General features: G+C 34.5%; 1 protein-coding gene across 6 annotated transcripts in view; it reads right to left on the bottom strand.

Annotated features, from left to right (window-relative positions):
* Nucleotides 1–2,778: 2,778 nt before the first annotated feature.
* The window catches only part of GASK1B (golgi associated kinase 1B), a 51,845-nt gene continuing 36,152 nt past the window's right edge, over nucleotides 2,779–18,471 (bottom strand). For all 6 annotated transcript variants that reach the window (XM_012448479.3, XM_012448482.3, XM_012448481.3 and 3 more), the window contains 2 exons: nucleotides 8,682–8,908; nucleotides 2,779–5,551 (listed from right to left, as the gene is read on the bottom strand). In XM_012448479.3, the coding sequence (XP_012303902.2) occupies nucleotides 5,344–5,551; nucleotides 8,682–8,908 (435 nt within the window). In that variant the 3' untranslated portion in view covers nucleotides 2,779–5,343. The remainder of the gene's footprint in view (nucleotides 5,552–8,681; nucleotides 8,909–18,471) is intronic.

Raw genomic sequence — 18,471 nt, 5'->3', positions numbered from 1 at the left:
TATATCTGAGATCTTTTGTATTTTACAGCAGATAAATCGGGTAACTGATAATTTTTAATAAATTAAAGTTGAAGTGAAACTAAACTCAAAGGTTGTCATTCTATGGTTGATTAAGTAAGCAATAGTGAATTTGGAATTGATGGTATGGGCTGAAAATGTTTAAGAATTGCTAAAGTAAATGGTCTCTCAACTTCCATTGCTAAATAAAATATCTCATTAAATATTCTTTACCAAAACCTAAGTTTTCACCTTTGTATAAAAATAAAACTTGCAAAATACATTAAGTGAAGATTTTTTGACTCCAAATAATGTAATTTCCCATCTTCTTAAGCACTCTGGAAAGCAAGCTTTCTTAACCTGGGAGACCACAGACTTGGGAGCGAAGAGCTCCATAAGTGGGTATCTGTAGATCTGAGAGCCCCATGAAACTATGTACAGAACTATAGAGAGCTAAACATTTAATCAGCTTCTCAATGAGATCCAGATCTCATAAAAGGCTAAATAGCACTGGTACAACACAGAACATAAATTAATGCATTTTTGATTAATCAATATATTCATTAGGTTGCAAAACTGTATTCATCTCTTATTGTACCATGACACTGGAACATGGTGATGTCTGCAGAATGTATTGAGATGATTAGATCTATTCCTTTACCCACAACATGACTCTGAACTATTGTTTCAAGCAGTAATCATCAACAATAAATTACAGATAGGCAAATCTTACTGTGAGTACCAATATCCCTCTCTAGCCTAATAAGAGTTCATTTCTGGACACTTTCCAAAAGAATTGTTTTCCTACATTTTTGCTACCAAAAATATGACTTAAAGCCCAATTACAGGTCTTGATTGATGGTTAACACATTAAAAATTTACTTATTAATTTGTGTATCTTCATTGTTTAACAGAACATAACACAGTAAATTCTCGATCAACTGTGCAATGTAATCATCAAAAGTTTCATAATATGAGTAGCTTTCTTGTTTATTCTGCTTTAAATGTTCATAAAAGAGTGTCCTAAAATTATTACTACATATGAATATGCCTATGTAAGACCTTCAGGGTTTATAAAGTTGGGATTTCTTATTTTATGTTGGTAGATAATAAATCTCTGAGAAAGTCTTGACTTCCTAACTTTCTAAGCAATTTCAACACAAAACATTTTAGGTCAAGTTTGTATAGATTGAGGCAAGTCACTTTTCCTCTCTAAGCCTTAGTTTCCCCACCAGGAGAATGAGGTTGTTGGAAAAGATGCTGACTTCATGGTCCCATTCTATTATAAAATTGTGTAAGTCAGCCAAGTGTGGTGGCTCACGCCTGTAATCCCAGCACTTTGGGAGGCCCAGACGGGCGGATCACCTGATGTCAGGAGTTAAAGACCAGCCTGGCCAACATAGTGAAACCCCATCTCTGCTAAAAATACAAAAACTATCCAGGTGTGGTGGCAGGCAACTGTAATCCGAGCTACTCAGGAGACTGAGGAAGGAGAATCCTTGAACCCAGTAGGCAGAGGTTGCAGTGAGCTGAGATCATGCCACTGCACTTCAGCCTGGGTAACAGAGCAAGACTCCGTCTTGAAAAAAATTTTTTTAATGTATAAGTCTATATTTTGAAACTTTGTTAAAGTAAAATTTTCAAAAATTTAAAATCATAATTCTCAAGCAAATAAAATTATATGACTCTGTGGTCAAAAGATTATTAAAGCAAACTTTTCAAAAGATGAAAAACTGATTCCTAGGAAAATGTAAAATGAATAGACTATAAAGATTTTATTCAAATAATCAATTAATGATGGAACCAGTAAGATGGTAAAAACCATTTAAAAGAGTATTTCAAAAGCCAAATATTTATAGGCAATATTAGGATAAGGTTGTTGGACTACATTGAAAATGGCTAATGCCCAAGAGTTAATAAATTGTAATCATTAAGGTTATCTCTTGCACCAGAAGGAAATTATTTGCATCTCTATGGAGCAAAAGTCTACAAGTTAACCTCTGTCCTCCTGCATTGTTAAGTAGCCCACTTAATAGAAAATTCAGCCCAGCATTGCACTGAATGAACACCCAAAAACTCTCTCCTGACTATTTCCAAGTTTCATATGATTTTTCTGACAAGTCAATTCTGTCTTTTTATTTTATTTCTTTTTCAACCTTTATTTTAGATACAGGGGTACATGTGCAGGGTTGTTCCTGGGGATACTGCATGATGCTGAGGTTTGGGATATGAATGATCCCATCACCTAGGTACTGAGCACAGTACCCAAGAGTTAGTTTTTCAACCCTTGTCTCCCTCTAGTCGTCCCAAGTGTCAATTGTTGTCATCTTTATCTGACAAGTCAATTCTCGTTATCTCTCATGAATGAAAGTTCTTGATTATTGTTTATGATACTTAATTTTTAGAAAAGGTCTTTAACATCTCTATTTGACTCATGATCCATTTCCATATAATTTTCAGATGAATGCTCTAAATGTGTCTTACCTTGTTCTATGTTGATCTAAATATAAGAATTTCATAAGACAGTGTGTAAATAAATCTACATCTAGGTATTAAATTCATTATATATAAGGTAAAGTATATTTAATGGCACAGTAGAATAAACAGGCTATGATTACAAGTCCTAAGATTATAAATATAATAATGATATCAAATATATGCACACACAAACACAATCCAACAGAATTCTTGACTCTATTTCTTTTCTCATGGATAAAGGTAGCAAACATACCTGTATACCTAACTTTTAAAAACACATCTACAAAAGCAAATGAACTCATCTGCAAAATAAAAAGCATATATCTTTAATTTCTAATGTTTTATTATAGATTTTTAAGATACATATTTATTTTCATTTCATTAGCTTAAAGAAAGTTACACAAGAATAAGCTTTTGCATGTCTCCTAAAGTAAATTATTATATTTTAAATTTGTTACGAAGCTATACATAAAACACATATTGTGCTTATGTGAATGAAAGCACAGCATAATCTGAGTGCATTTGAAATGCACAGAGTATTCTCATTGTTTCAATAACACAAAAGAAAAACATTACCTATTAGAATTAAAAGCCTGACCTTCAGCTATTCATCAGTTAAAAAATAATTCATCATTAAATACTCACTGATTACAAAATAAAATTGTTAAAATGCAAAAGTGACTAGAAGAAACATGTTCTTGGGCCTTTCATTTAATAAGCATTTTGGAATCACTGGAGGCAGATAAACGAAGTTTAACCTCATGTGGGAGGACCAGGCTGCCCAACAGCATTGTAGCTGAGACCCAACATTAAAGCCAGCTTCTAAAAAGCCTGTTAGTCCTGCCATCAATATGATAAATTTAAATCGAGATGGTAAAAAAAAATTTTAAAGCAGTAAAAATGCAAATATGCTACCTTGGTAAGACAAGGTGTCAGGCAATTTGCCAAAAGAGTTATTTCAAGTCAGTGGTTCAGTCGAAGTAGAATTCCAGTCTCCAAACTTTTGTTAGGCTGATTTTCATTAAGCGGATGATTATGAGAGAAGAAAAGGATCTTAAAAATCCCAGTGAGGTGAATAAAAGTGGAGATTCAGAAATGCCGAGGAGTACTATAAATTTTTAGGAGCAGAGGGAGGCACTCAGGTCTACGGAGGGAAAATTGAAGAGGAAGATAGTCTAAAGCTCAGTTGTCCAACAGGCAAGCACAGCCCACAAGGGTACTAAAAGTAGTACATGAATGTGAGCCTAGAAAAGCTGTAATTAGATGATCAAATGATCTCTCTCTCCTTGGTCCATCTTCTCTTAATCTTAACACATTATTTTGACATTTTGCCCTACACTTGTATCAATTAGATCTATAGTTTTTTTTCAAATTTTGCCTCTATTGTAATGTTGTTCATAGTTCTCTTTCACACAGATATTGAATTAACCAGAACAAAGAAAATTTGGTGTATTTTAGCAATAATAGACAAAACTGAGAAAAGACAGGATAGAATGTATTAAAACATTCTCAAATTGTATTTTTAAACTTTCAGGAAATGACAAAGTCACAAATTGAACTTTTAAATATGGAGTGGATTGTGTAAGGGCAGGAAGATAATGTAATCTATTCTGAATTTGAAACCTCTGTGTGAATAACTGCCATATGTGATGATCTTCGGTATTGGCAAAGGACGTAAAGACGGAACACGTGAACCTACTTGTCCATGTCTTCTAATCTAATTTAAAAAGTGTTAGAAGGAGTTTGGAGAGGATGACTTGAGGCTTAATATTGTCCAAATTTACTGTTTTAGTTCCATCATGTGCCTTCATTGAGGAAAATTGATCAGAGGCAGGTTTTAACTTATTTTGTTCCTATTACACATGTTGAAATAAGTCAGATAATATATTGAAACACACTCAGTATCTAGACCAATTCTCAATATCTGGGCAGTAACCATTAAATCAAATTCAATATAATTACATAGAACAAATTTTAAGAAATCCACTATTATTAATAAATATATAAATTATACAACGTTTTGTAAAAGTAACTGAATTTTTAAAGAGACATCTATTTTAAAATGATACTCTCTAAGTAAATTTTCAGATAGGTAACTTCATACTTTAGCATTATTTAATTTCTCGGCCACTAGACATAAATTGGACTGAAACAGAGAGAGCAAAACTCTTTAATATATAAACTGTCAGATGTGAATGATTTCCATACTGGCAACAAAAGAAATTTTTTAAAAGGAATGGAAAATGTGATTATTGTTATTTAAATGGCTGATTATTTATAGACACAATAGAAAATATACTGGTAATTTTGTAAATAAACCAGCATTTCTATTTAAATGTATGGTCAGCTCTGATGCTTTCACAGGCCATGGGCCTCAGTGTTCCAATGTAGAGTTTCCTCAGAGTAGGGTAGAGACTGCTCTATGTTAACAATCAGTAACAGAAGAATGTCAAGAATCACACCCATTAGCATATGTTCAGAACAGTCAAAATGGCATAAAATATAGTTTATTAATGGAGTCAGTACCGCTGGTTTATACTTTTCTATTAAACAACATGGCAAATGTTTTGAAAACTTAGCTAGAATAATAATTAAAACTATTCTGTTGTCAGATGTTCAGACTCACACATAGCATGATGTTAGAGAAAAATATAAACAAACACTTCTCAAGTAGTATGTTTTTCAAAACCTTTTAAAGTCTGCATACAGTGCTCAGTCCCATTACAGCTATTTGGTTAAAGTCATTTATTTTATGTAATCATCTACACTGCCTCATTGCTAAATGGGCTTGAGGTGGATGTGCTCAATTTAAAAACAAAACCAAAAATGCATAAATATAACTAACACCCTAGCCAGAAGATTCTTTTGTCATTCATTCATAGGTAATACTTTGGCCCCATGCGCATTGATGTAGGTGATTAGAATTTTGGCTCTCTGTTCTATCACATCAATAAGCTTTTCAATTCCTTGTCTACCTCCTTGACTTTCCCAATACACTTTATCAAGAAACAGAGACTGAAGGAGTTTCTGCCGTAAGTGCTGGCTCTTCAAAACAGAAACTGCAGAAGCGGGAAATCTGAAAAGATAAAATGATATTTCAATCTTAGTAATTGCTTGGCAATAGTACTCTTTACCCAATTGTTCTGCCTTTCATTAATCTGTCATAAATCACATTATCAAGTGGTATCTTTGAGAACCAAAATATTTTTGTCACTGCCAAGATGACACTTCTCTAAATAATAATAAACTAGAAGAAAGTGTTTCAAGTGAACTGAATATTCTACTGAATATTCTATACCATTCAGAACATGACAGACATTCTTACCTAATGTCATTCTATACAGTCAAACAGAGGCACAGAATTGGAAAGGATTCTATTAGACAGCAGAAATACTTTTCTTAGTCTTAGGTTCATTTCACCAGTGGAAACCTCTTTAATCTCTCAAGCAGAATGGTATCCTCTGGAGTATCAAGGTGGGGTTTTATGCAAGAAAATATGAGAGAAAAATTGATAGTGACAGTTTCAATAAAGTACTCTGCCTGAGTAGAAGTTACACAACTGAATTTAAATGTGAAATAATCAAATATATATACTAAAATGAGAGAAGAATCATTCAAAAACATCAAATTAAAGAAAGAATTGTCTTTGAGTCATATCATACTTCTGGAACTCTGAAGATTTAGGAGCATTTTATTTAACAGGAGTATTAAGTTGTTTTCAAATAAATTTAGCAAAACTCAAGTTTCAGAGAAAAGTTTTAGTTCCAGAATGAAAGTCTCTTTGGAAAACCTAAGACCAGTTTAGAGGGGTCTTTGCTGGATTGCCTTAAATGAGTGCATTGTGCTTGCTTTTCTTCATTTAGAAAGTAGAAAGCCAGGATTCCAGCATATACACTATCTGAAGGACTTAGCAAAATTTCTGAATAAAAAACATAAGTAATATTTTGCTAAATCCCCAATTTGACATTTCCCAGCTTTCATTAAAATGCTGACAAAACACAGTAAAAATAATTTTAATAGTAAATTTCTAATAAACTCAGTTATACCTCAAAAAACTGTAGTGAGAACATATATACTTGTTTAAAGAGTACACCTTGCCAGAAATTTTAGGCCTTATAAGCACCTCTTCCAAATTCCAGTGGAGCACAATGGAGATGGCACACAGGGTTCCTGAAAGCCAAGGATCAGGTGCTCTAGCAGTTCTGATGCTGCAGCAAAAACAAAGACCACAGTGCTGGACATGCTTAAGGCATGTGATTAAGTGTGGAATGAAAGAATGTTTATAAGAAGCTCTGAGTTCCCTGAAGACATTACTATATAGTTTCGGCCCTAAACTTTAGGGTCTCCAGTATTAAGTAGCATTTTTGCTTTATGTAGTATTCATAATCCATGAATTGTCAATTCTACAGCGCTTCAACTAATTTAGCTGTGGCAGAATGTATGAGATGAAATTGTTAAAACCACTGGATCTCCTTAGTGACTAATCCGTTTCATAAAGGAAAGCAAAAATATTACCTGTCTCTGTACTACATTGCTATAACAGTAGGAATATTCAACGCATAAATCTAGGATTAGAAAAGGCTTCATTTTTGCTTTTCAATGTATGAATTATATTTTCAAAGAAGATTTAACTTCAAACCCATTACTCCTCGTAATGCATTTAAATAAATCTTCTTTGAAAGAAGAAATAAAGATCTTCACGTTTACATGAATGTATGAAATGGATGGACTGTATTCTTCAGGCACTCTTAATTCTAAGAGGGAATTTAGGGATTTAAGAAGGCCCTGTAATATGAACTCAGTGAGTGATGTCTTAGGAAAGTAAATTTTCCCATACATAATATTTCCTTAGCGTAAAAGAGAGAACCTACCACATATCCTGCCTTCAATCCACAAAGAGATACGAGAAGCAAGTATCAACAGGGCAGGACCTGGCAAAAACTTATAAAATTGGGTCTGATAAAACTCTCGCAAGAACAGTGTTGCTTTTAATACTAAAGTACATAAAATCCACACAGTGTAAGTGATAGTGTTTAGGAAGAATGATTGAAATATGCTCCAGAATATTAACAAGAGTAATAATAACAGAGCATGAACACCACAGTTATTACAGAAAAAAAAAAAAAAAACTGGACTTGGATTTAGAAGACCTGGGTTCTACCTCAATTTTAGACTTGCTCATGAGCTTTCCAGAGTCACTTAGCTTCACAAACCTGGTTAGCTATTTTAACCAATGAACCCTTTATTTTTAAGTCTCCACCCTACGGCAGTTTCTTAGTCAATATGATTTCTGACTAAGTTGGGAAGTATGGAGGAGGATGGCTCTGCCCACTACGAGGTGGAGCTTGAAATCCAGCCACAATTTCCATTGCTGGGGTTGAACAGCTCACGCTTTATAGCTGGGTTCTTGCCATTACTAAGTGTTTTAATTTCCTTTATTTCCAAGTAGATGTCAAACCAAGTGTGCCATGAGCAGTCACTGTATTTTAACTTCTGCATTGCAGAACTCCTTCTTTGGTTCCCTCTCCACTCTGCATTCTTTCTGAGCCTTGCCAGATGTCCCCAGATCTTTGAGATCTTCCCTGAATTCTTGGTCAACCCTAACTAGCCTCCAGAAGCCCTCCCTCTCAGGTGTTAGATACTTTTCCCCTTAATTTCTGTCTACTAGAAGGATTTCAAAATGCTGAAAAATCCTCCTGCTGAATTAAACAGCCAGCTGTCCTTTGAGACTATGCCTTACTTACCAGATTGGCTGTCATTTTCCACTGCATCCATAAAAGTCACTTGAGCTTATTATGAATGTGGACATTCTGCCATGTCAATATCTGCGTGTCTATTAGTTCTTCCCATGTCCTATCTTATGCCTAATAATGGAGCCTCTGCCACCTGCTTATCCCTGCTCTGCCGAATCCTACGCCAGAGGTCCCTGCATTCTTCCAATATAACCCACATGGATTTTCACAATGAATGTGAAATGTAGCATAAGCTTTGTAGGTGGTATGGGCTGGAGATAGAGATGTCAGGGATGCACTCTGGTTCTGTTCTTCTTGAGTTGGTTTCCCTTCTTGGGTCTCCATTTCCAGATTCCACATTCACAACTACTTTCAAGGGTTAGAATGATCTGATATCAGATGTGAGTTTTCTCAGAACCTTGCTACTTATCTAATATAAAAGTGATGTTCTGCAGATATGGCTATAAAACTTACTCTTTAATGCCTTCTAACAATTTGAAGTTTAAGTTATCTTCACTCCTGTCAAAGAAGCCCTTGTTGTCTATAAAAACCAAATGCCTTGGGTCATGCTTTCGCTGGATAATGTGTGCTAGAGCCGCAGAACCTTGGTCGTCACATTTTGGCCGCAGTCCATTCTGTACACAGGCATCTTCCTTGCGAGGTCTGAAGCCACAGCAATTTGTATCTAAGCGATTATAAATCTGTAAATGGAAAACACAAACAAAACCAAGATGCTGAGTGAAAACAAAACTTGGGAAAGTAACAAGATTTTCAATGACTAGTGCTTTCTGAATAGCTGACTTGCCAGAATCTAAGAGGGCCAGGCTCCTTTAATTAAAGACAACTGTCAGAATAAGTCCAAGGTTCATATCCTTCTGACTCAGTCATGGTTATAAGCATTTCCAGCTTCTGTTAATAGATCCAAAGTCAGATGATCCAAGTTAGGCATCTCCACCCTAAATATTCAAAGTTCCCACTGACATCACATACAGACACATGGCCAGCAGAATCTCTGACTCCATACAGAAGACAAGAAACACCGTTGCACTTCTATGTATCTAGAAGGTTCTGTCTTGTTTTCTCCCTCAGGTGTTTATGGAAAATTGGAGTTACTTCATTGCCACAAAAAGTTTATTGCTTCCCCTAGTCTACCTGGACTTCAGTATTACAATAATCTAACTTGAAATTACATAGAAGAAATCTATTGAAGAGATGTGCAATCCAATCATGAAAACTAAAAGCACTATGTAAATGAAGGCCACAGCTAGATTCTAAATAAGTGAGCAGAATGAACAAAATGGGCCTATTGAGGTTTATTATGGGAGTTTGGGATACCACCCTATAGAAGAGGGTAACCAGATTATTTAGAAAAAGAAGAATTGTTTAATTCCATTTCCTTTGGGCAAGGAAAGAAATAATATTTATGAATCAGGTAAAATACAGCCTGGGTAAAGAAATTAGGCAAATTTAAGTCAAATCTCTGCTTTCACACTTCTTAGCTCTGCAACCTTGTGTAGATTCCTTTTCATCACTGACTCTTAATTTAAATGCTCGAGTAACAGGAATGATACTCTTTACCTTACACAGCCGATAGAAAGATTTATGAAAATATGTGTACACCCTGCAGCCCTGACCCAAGCATCTATAAGACACCAAAAAATGAAAATCACCATGACTCTTACTGAGACACGCCTACATACTATCTGAAGTTATTTACCTCAAAACAAGCTTCTAAGACAAAGAGTAATTTGTCTATTTTAAATAAAGAAAAACTCAGCCTCTGAGGCATTAAGTAACCTGCCCTGGGTAGAATATTAGTAAAGAAGTAGCAAAGTTAGGATTTAGACATAGATTTGTTTGTCTCCAAAATTCCACGATAGTCCCCCCAGTACATTGTATTGAACGGTTTAAGGCTAACTAGTCAAAGTGTGTTTGTGTGCTAATGAATCAAAAGATGACTACGCACACACTGCCACTTTAATTCTTTTGGCATTAAATTCCCATCTTGTTCTCCTCCTGTCGTGTTTCTGCAGCTCCCATGGAGCTGTCTAGGAGACCAGCTGCTTAGAAAGGGATGCAAAAAAGCAGTGCCAAAATTTAGTCTACTTTGGAATAATCATTTATTCATTCATCCAGCAAACACTTATTGAACACCTTCTGTATCCTATCATGAGCTAGGCACCAAGGTAAATGTTGCCCATGGTCAGCACCTCTCCACCATTACCACTTCCAGTGGAAACTGAAATGGTCATTTAGTCTTTTTTAGCTACCACAGCAAGCTTCAAGAACTGGACAAAAGACTTTATTCTTTGCTTTCTGTATGTAAATGGACTTTGTATCAAATAGCATGCTTGAGATCAAGGATTGTAAGAGAAGTTAGCATAAGCCAATTTTCTATAAAGTTTATGTAAATCTGGTCACATGGGTGGCAAGTGAGCAACCAAGCATTCGCACCAGTCAAAGGGTACACTGCTAGCCTAGAAACAGTCACAGAAAAGGAGGGTTCTGTCAAGATTAGTTCCAACCTGCTGATCCATGGGACCATAAGTCTAATCTGTAGTTTATCCAAAAAGTCACAGAGGCTGACTCCAGGGAACAGTAAGTTACCTGATTTAATTCTAAACCACTGCTTGTTAATGTGCATTTGTTTGACATGAGCATAAGAAGTTTTCCCAAAGTGAGCTAGAGCGCACCAAGCAAATCACTATAGGTTAGAATAGCACATGAAATGAAAAAAGCACAAATTAGAAACTTTTATAAAAATGTATTGAGCCCTTTCTTCTCAATTTCAGTCATTTTATGCAGTACCTTCACTGACTTTGACTATAAAAGAAATCAAATTATATAAAAGAGACTCACCTGATTGCCAATTATTTAAGTTAAGGTGAGACAGAACATGAAAAATAACTTTTCTAAAAGCTGCTTCCCATCCAATCACCTCTTTTTTAAAATACAGATTAGCTAATGATTCTCAAATAATCTGTATACCATTTGTATCATCATCGTTTTATCTAGTCATATTGACATGAAAAATGAAAAAACCCTATATCTTATTTAAATTTGACTACAATATCAAAGTCTATTATACTGGACACATGTGTTTCGAATTTAATTCTTAAAGAAAACTCTACCAAACATTTCTTAAATACTTCTTCAAACCCTAAGTTCTCCCATCATTGTGGATTTCATAGTAGTGGGGAAGGACTAAGATACATAACTACATTTGTAGTGTTTCTATAACAAAGCCATGAGTATCATATATTTAAGTTAAGTAATAAGCTCTTTAGAGATAAGGCCCTTTCAGTACTTCTGTAAACATTATGTATTTTCTATTTTTAAGCTACATGAAAGCATTAAAAGTTAAAGGTGGAAAAGATTGATTTAGGTCATCTTTTTATTGCCTTACCAACTTTAGATTGTTTGCTACAGTGTACTTTTGAAGTGCTTCATCTGATCTAATTTTGAATCACTCAACAGTCTGTGATGACTTCATCACTTCCCTGACAGACTGTTGTGCCATTCAGATCTAAAAGACATTATTATTGAAAACAGGTGTGTGTGTTCAGCCCAACTTGTTTTCGAGAAAATGTTGCCACTCATTTTTTCCAGATCTATATATGTACTTGATGGACACATATACACACACACATACACACACACATATATACACACACATATATATACACACTGTGTGTATATATATATACATATGCCCACCAAGTATATACATGCACATACACACACATATGTGTGTGTGTGTGTATATATATATACTTGGTGGACATATATATGTGTGTGTGTGTATATATATATAGTGTGTGTGTGCTATATATATACACGCATACATATAGCACATATATATACATATATGTATACATATATGTGTATATATACTTGGTGGGCATATGTGTGTGTGTGTTATATATATAGTGTGTGTGTGTGCATGCACAAACACTGTGTGTACACCTTAGATGGAAAATAAGCTTGTAATGTCTCAAATAATTTAGATTTCACTTTGTTTTCCTTATCCTCCAAGTATAGTAAATTAAGTCTTTGTATTATTGCCCTTGTCTAGCAAGGGCTTATGTACCTCTTAATTCATGTTCTCTAGCTCTTCTCGGAATTTTGTTTATAGCCTTCCTTTTGAATTCTCATTCAATATACCAAAAATAACTTGACCACAAAAACATAATCTACTCCCTTAAATTCAGTGCCATTTTGTTGGGCAGTTAATTTCGTTATATATTGAGTATATTTATGCTTACTTTTAGGATAGCTTATCTATTTTTAAAGCCTAATAAAGCATATCCTGCATAGCTATGAATCCATAATATGGTTTTAATATACTTGTTTAGTGCACACATTAAAACAATCACTTAACTACTGCATGATTAAGCACTGTAGTGTACATCTATGTGTTTGTGTAGGTAATTATCCTACAAAGAAGGCTATTTGGGGATAAATTTTTGTCAGCTAAGCAATGGTGAGTGTTAGTCCTCATTACTGCTGCTTGTTCAAATTCACATCTTCTCATTCTTTAAAACAGGAATATCTTTCTGCAAAACTGATCTTCTGCATCTTAAAATTACTGCCAACCACCATTTTCCATAAAATGACTCTTTTCTTTCTTAGGAAAATACATCTTCTCAATGTTTACCTAACTAAAATTATACTCAGAAAAACCCAGGTGTTCCAGCCAAATTTTTTGTTGGTGGTGATGGGATATTTTTAGATATATTTCTTTCTTCTAAATTTTTTTTAATCCAGTTTTCCTTTGGTAGTGTTAATTTTGCCTGCAGGAAAAAAAAAAGTATCTGTGAGTGATTCAGATTATGCTTACAGCACCTAAACAAGGGTGCCACTGCTGCACTGTCCTGGTTCCCCAAACCCATTAGAAATCTGCAGAAACCCAAAGATGTTCCATCCTTATTCACACTACGCATGCCAGCTATGTCTTCAAAAATTGGTCTATCAAAAAATTGTGTCAATCTCTTCACATCTTTTACCTCAAAACAATATGAATAAATAACTAATTTTTGGCAATGTTTGGATGAAGGCAATAAAAAGTACTATATTTTTATTTTATTTATATATGTAATGCTGCTAATATTAACAATGAAAAATATTAAGAGCAGTCATATATTGAGTGTTTAGTATGTGACAGGAACTATATACTTAATGCTTCACATGTATTATTTCATTTAATCCTCATAGTAACTTTAAGATATAGGTGATACCAATAGTCTCATTTGATAAATGAGGAAACTGAGGCAAAAAAGGGCTAGCTGACTTTCTCAAGGCCCCTCAACTCTTAGATGACAGAACTCAGGATTCCAGCCCAGATATCTAAGGCTTTAAAGTCCATGTTCTTAACCAACCTGAATGTATCTCTCAGGTATAGTCTCCAAAGTGATACTACAAAAAAGGAAAGGCATTTGTGTAGGATGTTAAATGATACTGAATTTAAAATATTGGTTATAAGGGTTTCATCAGAAATACAAAGAACTTCAGTAGGATTTCAGAGAAAAACTCATGAAGGAGAGGGCATTACAGTTAAATTTTAAGTACCAGGCAGTGTTAGCTAAAAACCAGGCGAAGGCATGAAGGTAAGAAATCCAAAGACGTCTTTAGAGACACAATGAGCGCATTTGGTCAGCGCTTCACTATGTGGACTATTGTTTTGTTAAATAAATAAATAATGATTAATTATTAGAGAAATAAAATTTTTAAAATGGAAAATATCAGATAAATATCTTGTTAGACTCAGCAGACAAATTACTCTATAAAATTATTATTAAAGTTTCTGAATGCTTATTTGTAAATCTAGAGACAACAGATGCTGAAGAGGATGTGGAGAAATAGGAACACTTTTACACTGTTGGTGGGAGTGTAAATTAGTTTAACCATTGTGGAAGACAGTGTGGCAATTCTTCAAGGGTCTAGAAATAGAAATTCCATTTGACCCAGCAATCCCATTACTGGGTATATACCCAAAGGACTATAAATCATTCTATTATGAAGATACAAGCACACATATGTTTATCGTGGCACTGTTTACAATAGCAAAGACCTGGAACCAACCCAAATGCCCATCAGTAATAGACTGGACAAAGAAAATGTAGCACATATCCACCATGGAATACTATGCAGCATAAAAAATGATGAGTTTGTGTCCTTTGTAGGGACATGAATGAACCTGGAAACCATCATTCTCAGCAAACTGACACAAGAACAGAAAATCAAACACCGCATGTTCTGACTCATAGGTGGGTGATGAACAATGAGAACACATGGACACAGAGGGGAGCATCACATGCTGGGGTCCATTCGTGGGGGCTAGGGGAGGGAGAGTGGGAGGAAGGGTGGGGAGGGATAACATGGGGAGAAATGTCAGGTATAGGTGATGGGGAGATGGAGGCAACAACCACCTTGCCATGAATGTACCTATGCAACAATCTTGCATGATCTGCACATGTACCCCAGAATCTAAAGTACAGTAAAAAAAAAAAAAAAAAAAAAAAAGCTAAAAATGTTTTATGTGTCTGCAAGTTTTATTAGTATTTTCTCATGCAGAGCTGGAAGAAAGGTCAAAGGCAAGTAGGGCATCAGGTGAAGACATTAAAGAAATGAAAACCAAAGGAACACAGGCAGAATGTACTTGACAGCTAGAGAGGGTAAAATGAGGATGTTCTTACCAACAGGTCGGAAATTCACATTACCCAAATGTTATTATCATTCAATCCTGTTAGTTAAATTAGGTAAACCTCTGTTTTTCCACCTCTGTTTTCCACCTCTTTAAGATTCTAAGTGAGGGTATATTCTGCAGGTGTGTATGTAGGTGTTTGTGTGTTTCTGGTTTGGTAAATCAGTGTCTTAAGCTCCTTACCATCTCCTTTCAAATGATTTGTTTTTAGCATTTAAAAACTGCATCTTTAGAAAGAAAAATGCATTATCAGAGAGAAGGTATAAATATGCAACAAGACATGTAATTAGTGGAATTTAACAATTCACCATAGTGATTCACCCAATGCCTAGCACATAGTAGGCACTCAATAAATGTTTGTTATTGAACCCTGCTGAAAGTTGGTACCCACTTTGTATTTGGCTATTTACAATGCTCTTCCAAAGCACTGTCTTGTATTACAAAGAGTCAAATAAACAAAATGATGGTGGCTTATCAAGATATGGGTTTTTTTTTTTTTTAATGTAGCATCCACTGAATAAAGTACAAAAAAAAAATTGAACAGGCCAAACAATGGAATTGCCTGTATTTGTTACGTGCTTTTGGTTAGCTTCTTTCGTGGGTTTAAATTAACTAACCATGGATAATGAATTCTCATATCTCACAGAGGGTCTGCCATAATGCCATGTACTAGGCATTCAATAAATACATACTAGGCAGGTTGATAGAAACAACCAAAAGAAATTCTTTTCTATAATTAGTAGTTTTCTGGAAGATTCCTTTCAAGCCAATTTATCTCATGGGATATCTCATTTAGAAAAAAGTTCTATTTGCAATAATTGTTTTAATTATTTTGAAAAGGCAAAAAGACAGTGACAATTGTTTTCATTATCAGTACCTCTTCAGACAGACAGATACAAAAACATATCAGCTAATAACTTACATTGGAAGATTCCTCTACATGAATTTATCTTGATGTAAACCATTGTATGGTTGCCATATTATCAATGGAACTAGAGTTGGCCCCATGTAATCTAGTGAGTGTACAAAGGGACACTAGATTGTAGAGAATGCAACTTCAGACAAATTTCACAATCCCCATGGCACTTGTTAATATAGACACAGCCTCTTACTTGGAGAGCCATACAAAGCAAAAGCCCACAGTATTCCCCCCGCTCCACCATCGCCAGCACCCATATCACTTGGGAACTCTTGCCACATGAAATAATGGATTTCATTCTTGTTCTATGCTGCCATGACAACAGGTGCCTGTTAAATTAGTAAGCATGCATATGCGACTTGCAAAGCAGTTGATGAACAATGACAAATATAAAAATAGTCTGCATTATAGAAGTCTAACAATGGGCATAGGCTCCCTCGTGTCTCTGCCTCTGTATTAAAATCTGTATACTGCACCTCTCAATAAGAACCAGAAGCCAAACATCACTATGCCACAGAAAGACTGGAGTCACCAGGCAAGCAACAATCTATTTTTGGAGAAAGAAAATTCATGTTCTATAATTTGCACGAGCAGAGATACATTAAAATAGTCTCTGTCAAAGACACATCCACTTTCCTGTAAAGACTTAAAAAGAACACTCAGACTAAAACAAATTTTTTTGCATTTTATGAAATTCTGATTTATAGAATGAATTTCTATTAAGCAATAAATTAAACATAGCAATGAAAAAACCTTACTATAATGAAATTTTTAAATTATTTTCTTCAGTGAAGTAAAACACCACTACTTGGAACTAAATCTCTAAAATAGAATTAGAAATAAGCTAAAACGTGTTCATTTACATCTGAAAGAATAGTATCACTGAAAACCTTTTTGTGCTTAACTCAATATGTATTACTTTTATTATTAATATAGAATTTCTATTAATTTTATTTTTTCTATAATATAGATTTTTTCAGTAAAATGATAAAAATAAGTAAAGATAAGCTAAATGACTATATTAAAAATCAGTGTTGGTTATAGTTAACAGAACCTAATATAGCAAACAAATCTAATAGCTATTCTAACTTATACTTTTTTATAAAAATAAGTTCTCTTTTAAAAAATAAATTAATTTTGACAGCCTAACTATTTTCTGGTCACTAAATATCAATTTTGCTTTTATGAATTAAACTTTTCTTAAAAATTACTTTTACATATATGTATAGAATTTTCCAATCTACATTTCTGTGCTCCTTGGGTTAGCAAATAGCTATAAAATCAAGCCCTTATATAAGCTGGCTAAAATGTTTCAGAACACTGCTAAAGCACTTTACATTAAAAGTTAATAATCATCAAAATAATCCAGAATGGTATGTATTTTCCCCATCTTACAATTGAAGAAAAAAGTTCACAGAGGATAGCAACCTGCCTAAGGAGATAAAACTAGTGACTCGTGTGGATTTCAAAAGACATCCTCTTGCTTACCACGATGCTTCCCCCTGCTACAAAAGACAAAGTTCTTGCTTTCATGAAGATTACAACTTAATGCCTCTAAGTATGATTCACTGGGTATTCTCTACAGCAACCAGCATCATACTTTGTACAATGTAGGTACTCTATAAATGTTAGTTGAAATAAATCAAAGAATGCATACCAGCTCCACTCAGCTCACCCATTGAAACAGAATGCAGATGGCTAACTACTAAAAGTTCTGTTTCTCTGTACCCACTCTTTTGTAGAAATCTTAAAATCACAGAATCTAAGAATCACAGAAATGTAAAACCTTTGAAGTTACTACATCCTCTATAGACAAAAGGGAGTTTATTTCAGAAAAGATAACCTAGAGCAATGGACTTCAAACTTTTGATTTCAGAATTCTTTGACACTCTTAAAAATTACTGAGGACCCACTAAGAGTATTCATTTGTAGTTATTTACCATATTAAGTGAAGAATTTAAGCCAAGAATTTAAAAAACAAATATGTATTATATTCATATAAAAATAACATATCATATGTTAATATAAATTACATCTTTTAAAGGATTTTGCTACACTTTACAAACAAATAAGAGAAGTGGAATTGTTCTTTCAAGTTAAAATGGCATTTAACGAAAAAAGCAGCTAGTTCAGCTCACAATTCAAACAATTACATGAGTGGTTTTCTCAAGAGGACCATTGCACTGTGGGGTATAGTTGATATGCTTTATACATTCTCATTTTGTCACACACAGGATATTAAAAAGACAGGTGACTTCAAACTATACTACAAGTCTAGAGTAATCAAAACAGCATGGTACTGGTACCAAAACAGAGATACAGACCAATGGAACAGAACAGAGGCCTCAGAGGCAATGCCACACATCTACAACCATCTGATCTTTAACAAACTTGACAAAAACAAGCAATGGGGAAAAGAGTCCCTGTTTAATAAATGGTGTTGGGAAAACTGGCTAGCAGTGTGCAGAAAGCAGAAACTGGACCCCTTCCTGACACTTTACACTAAAATTAACTCTAGATGGATTAAAGATGACTTAAACATAAGACCTAACACCATAAAAACCCTAGAAGAAAATCTAGGCAAAACCATTCAGGACATAGGCATAGGCAAGGACTTTATGACCAAAACACCAAAAGCATTG

The sequence above is a fragment of the Aotus nancymaae genome, unplaced genomic scaffold (assembly GCF_030222135.1).
Source record: "Aotus nancymaae isolate 86718 unplaced genomic scaffold, 86718_ANA_hifiasm-v0.15.2.pri h1tg000033l, whole genome shotgun sequence".
Classification (NCBI taxonomy): domain Eukaryota; kingdom Metazoa; phylum Chordata; class Mammalia; order Primates; family Aotidae; genus Aotus; species Aotus nancymaae.
Note: the sequence above shows the minus strand (reverse complement) of the source record. Positions and strands in the feature narration are given on the sequence as shown.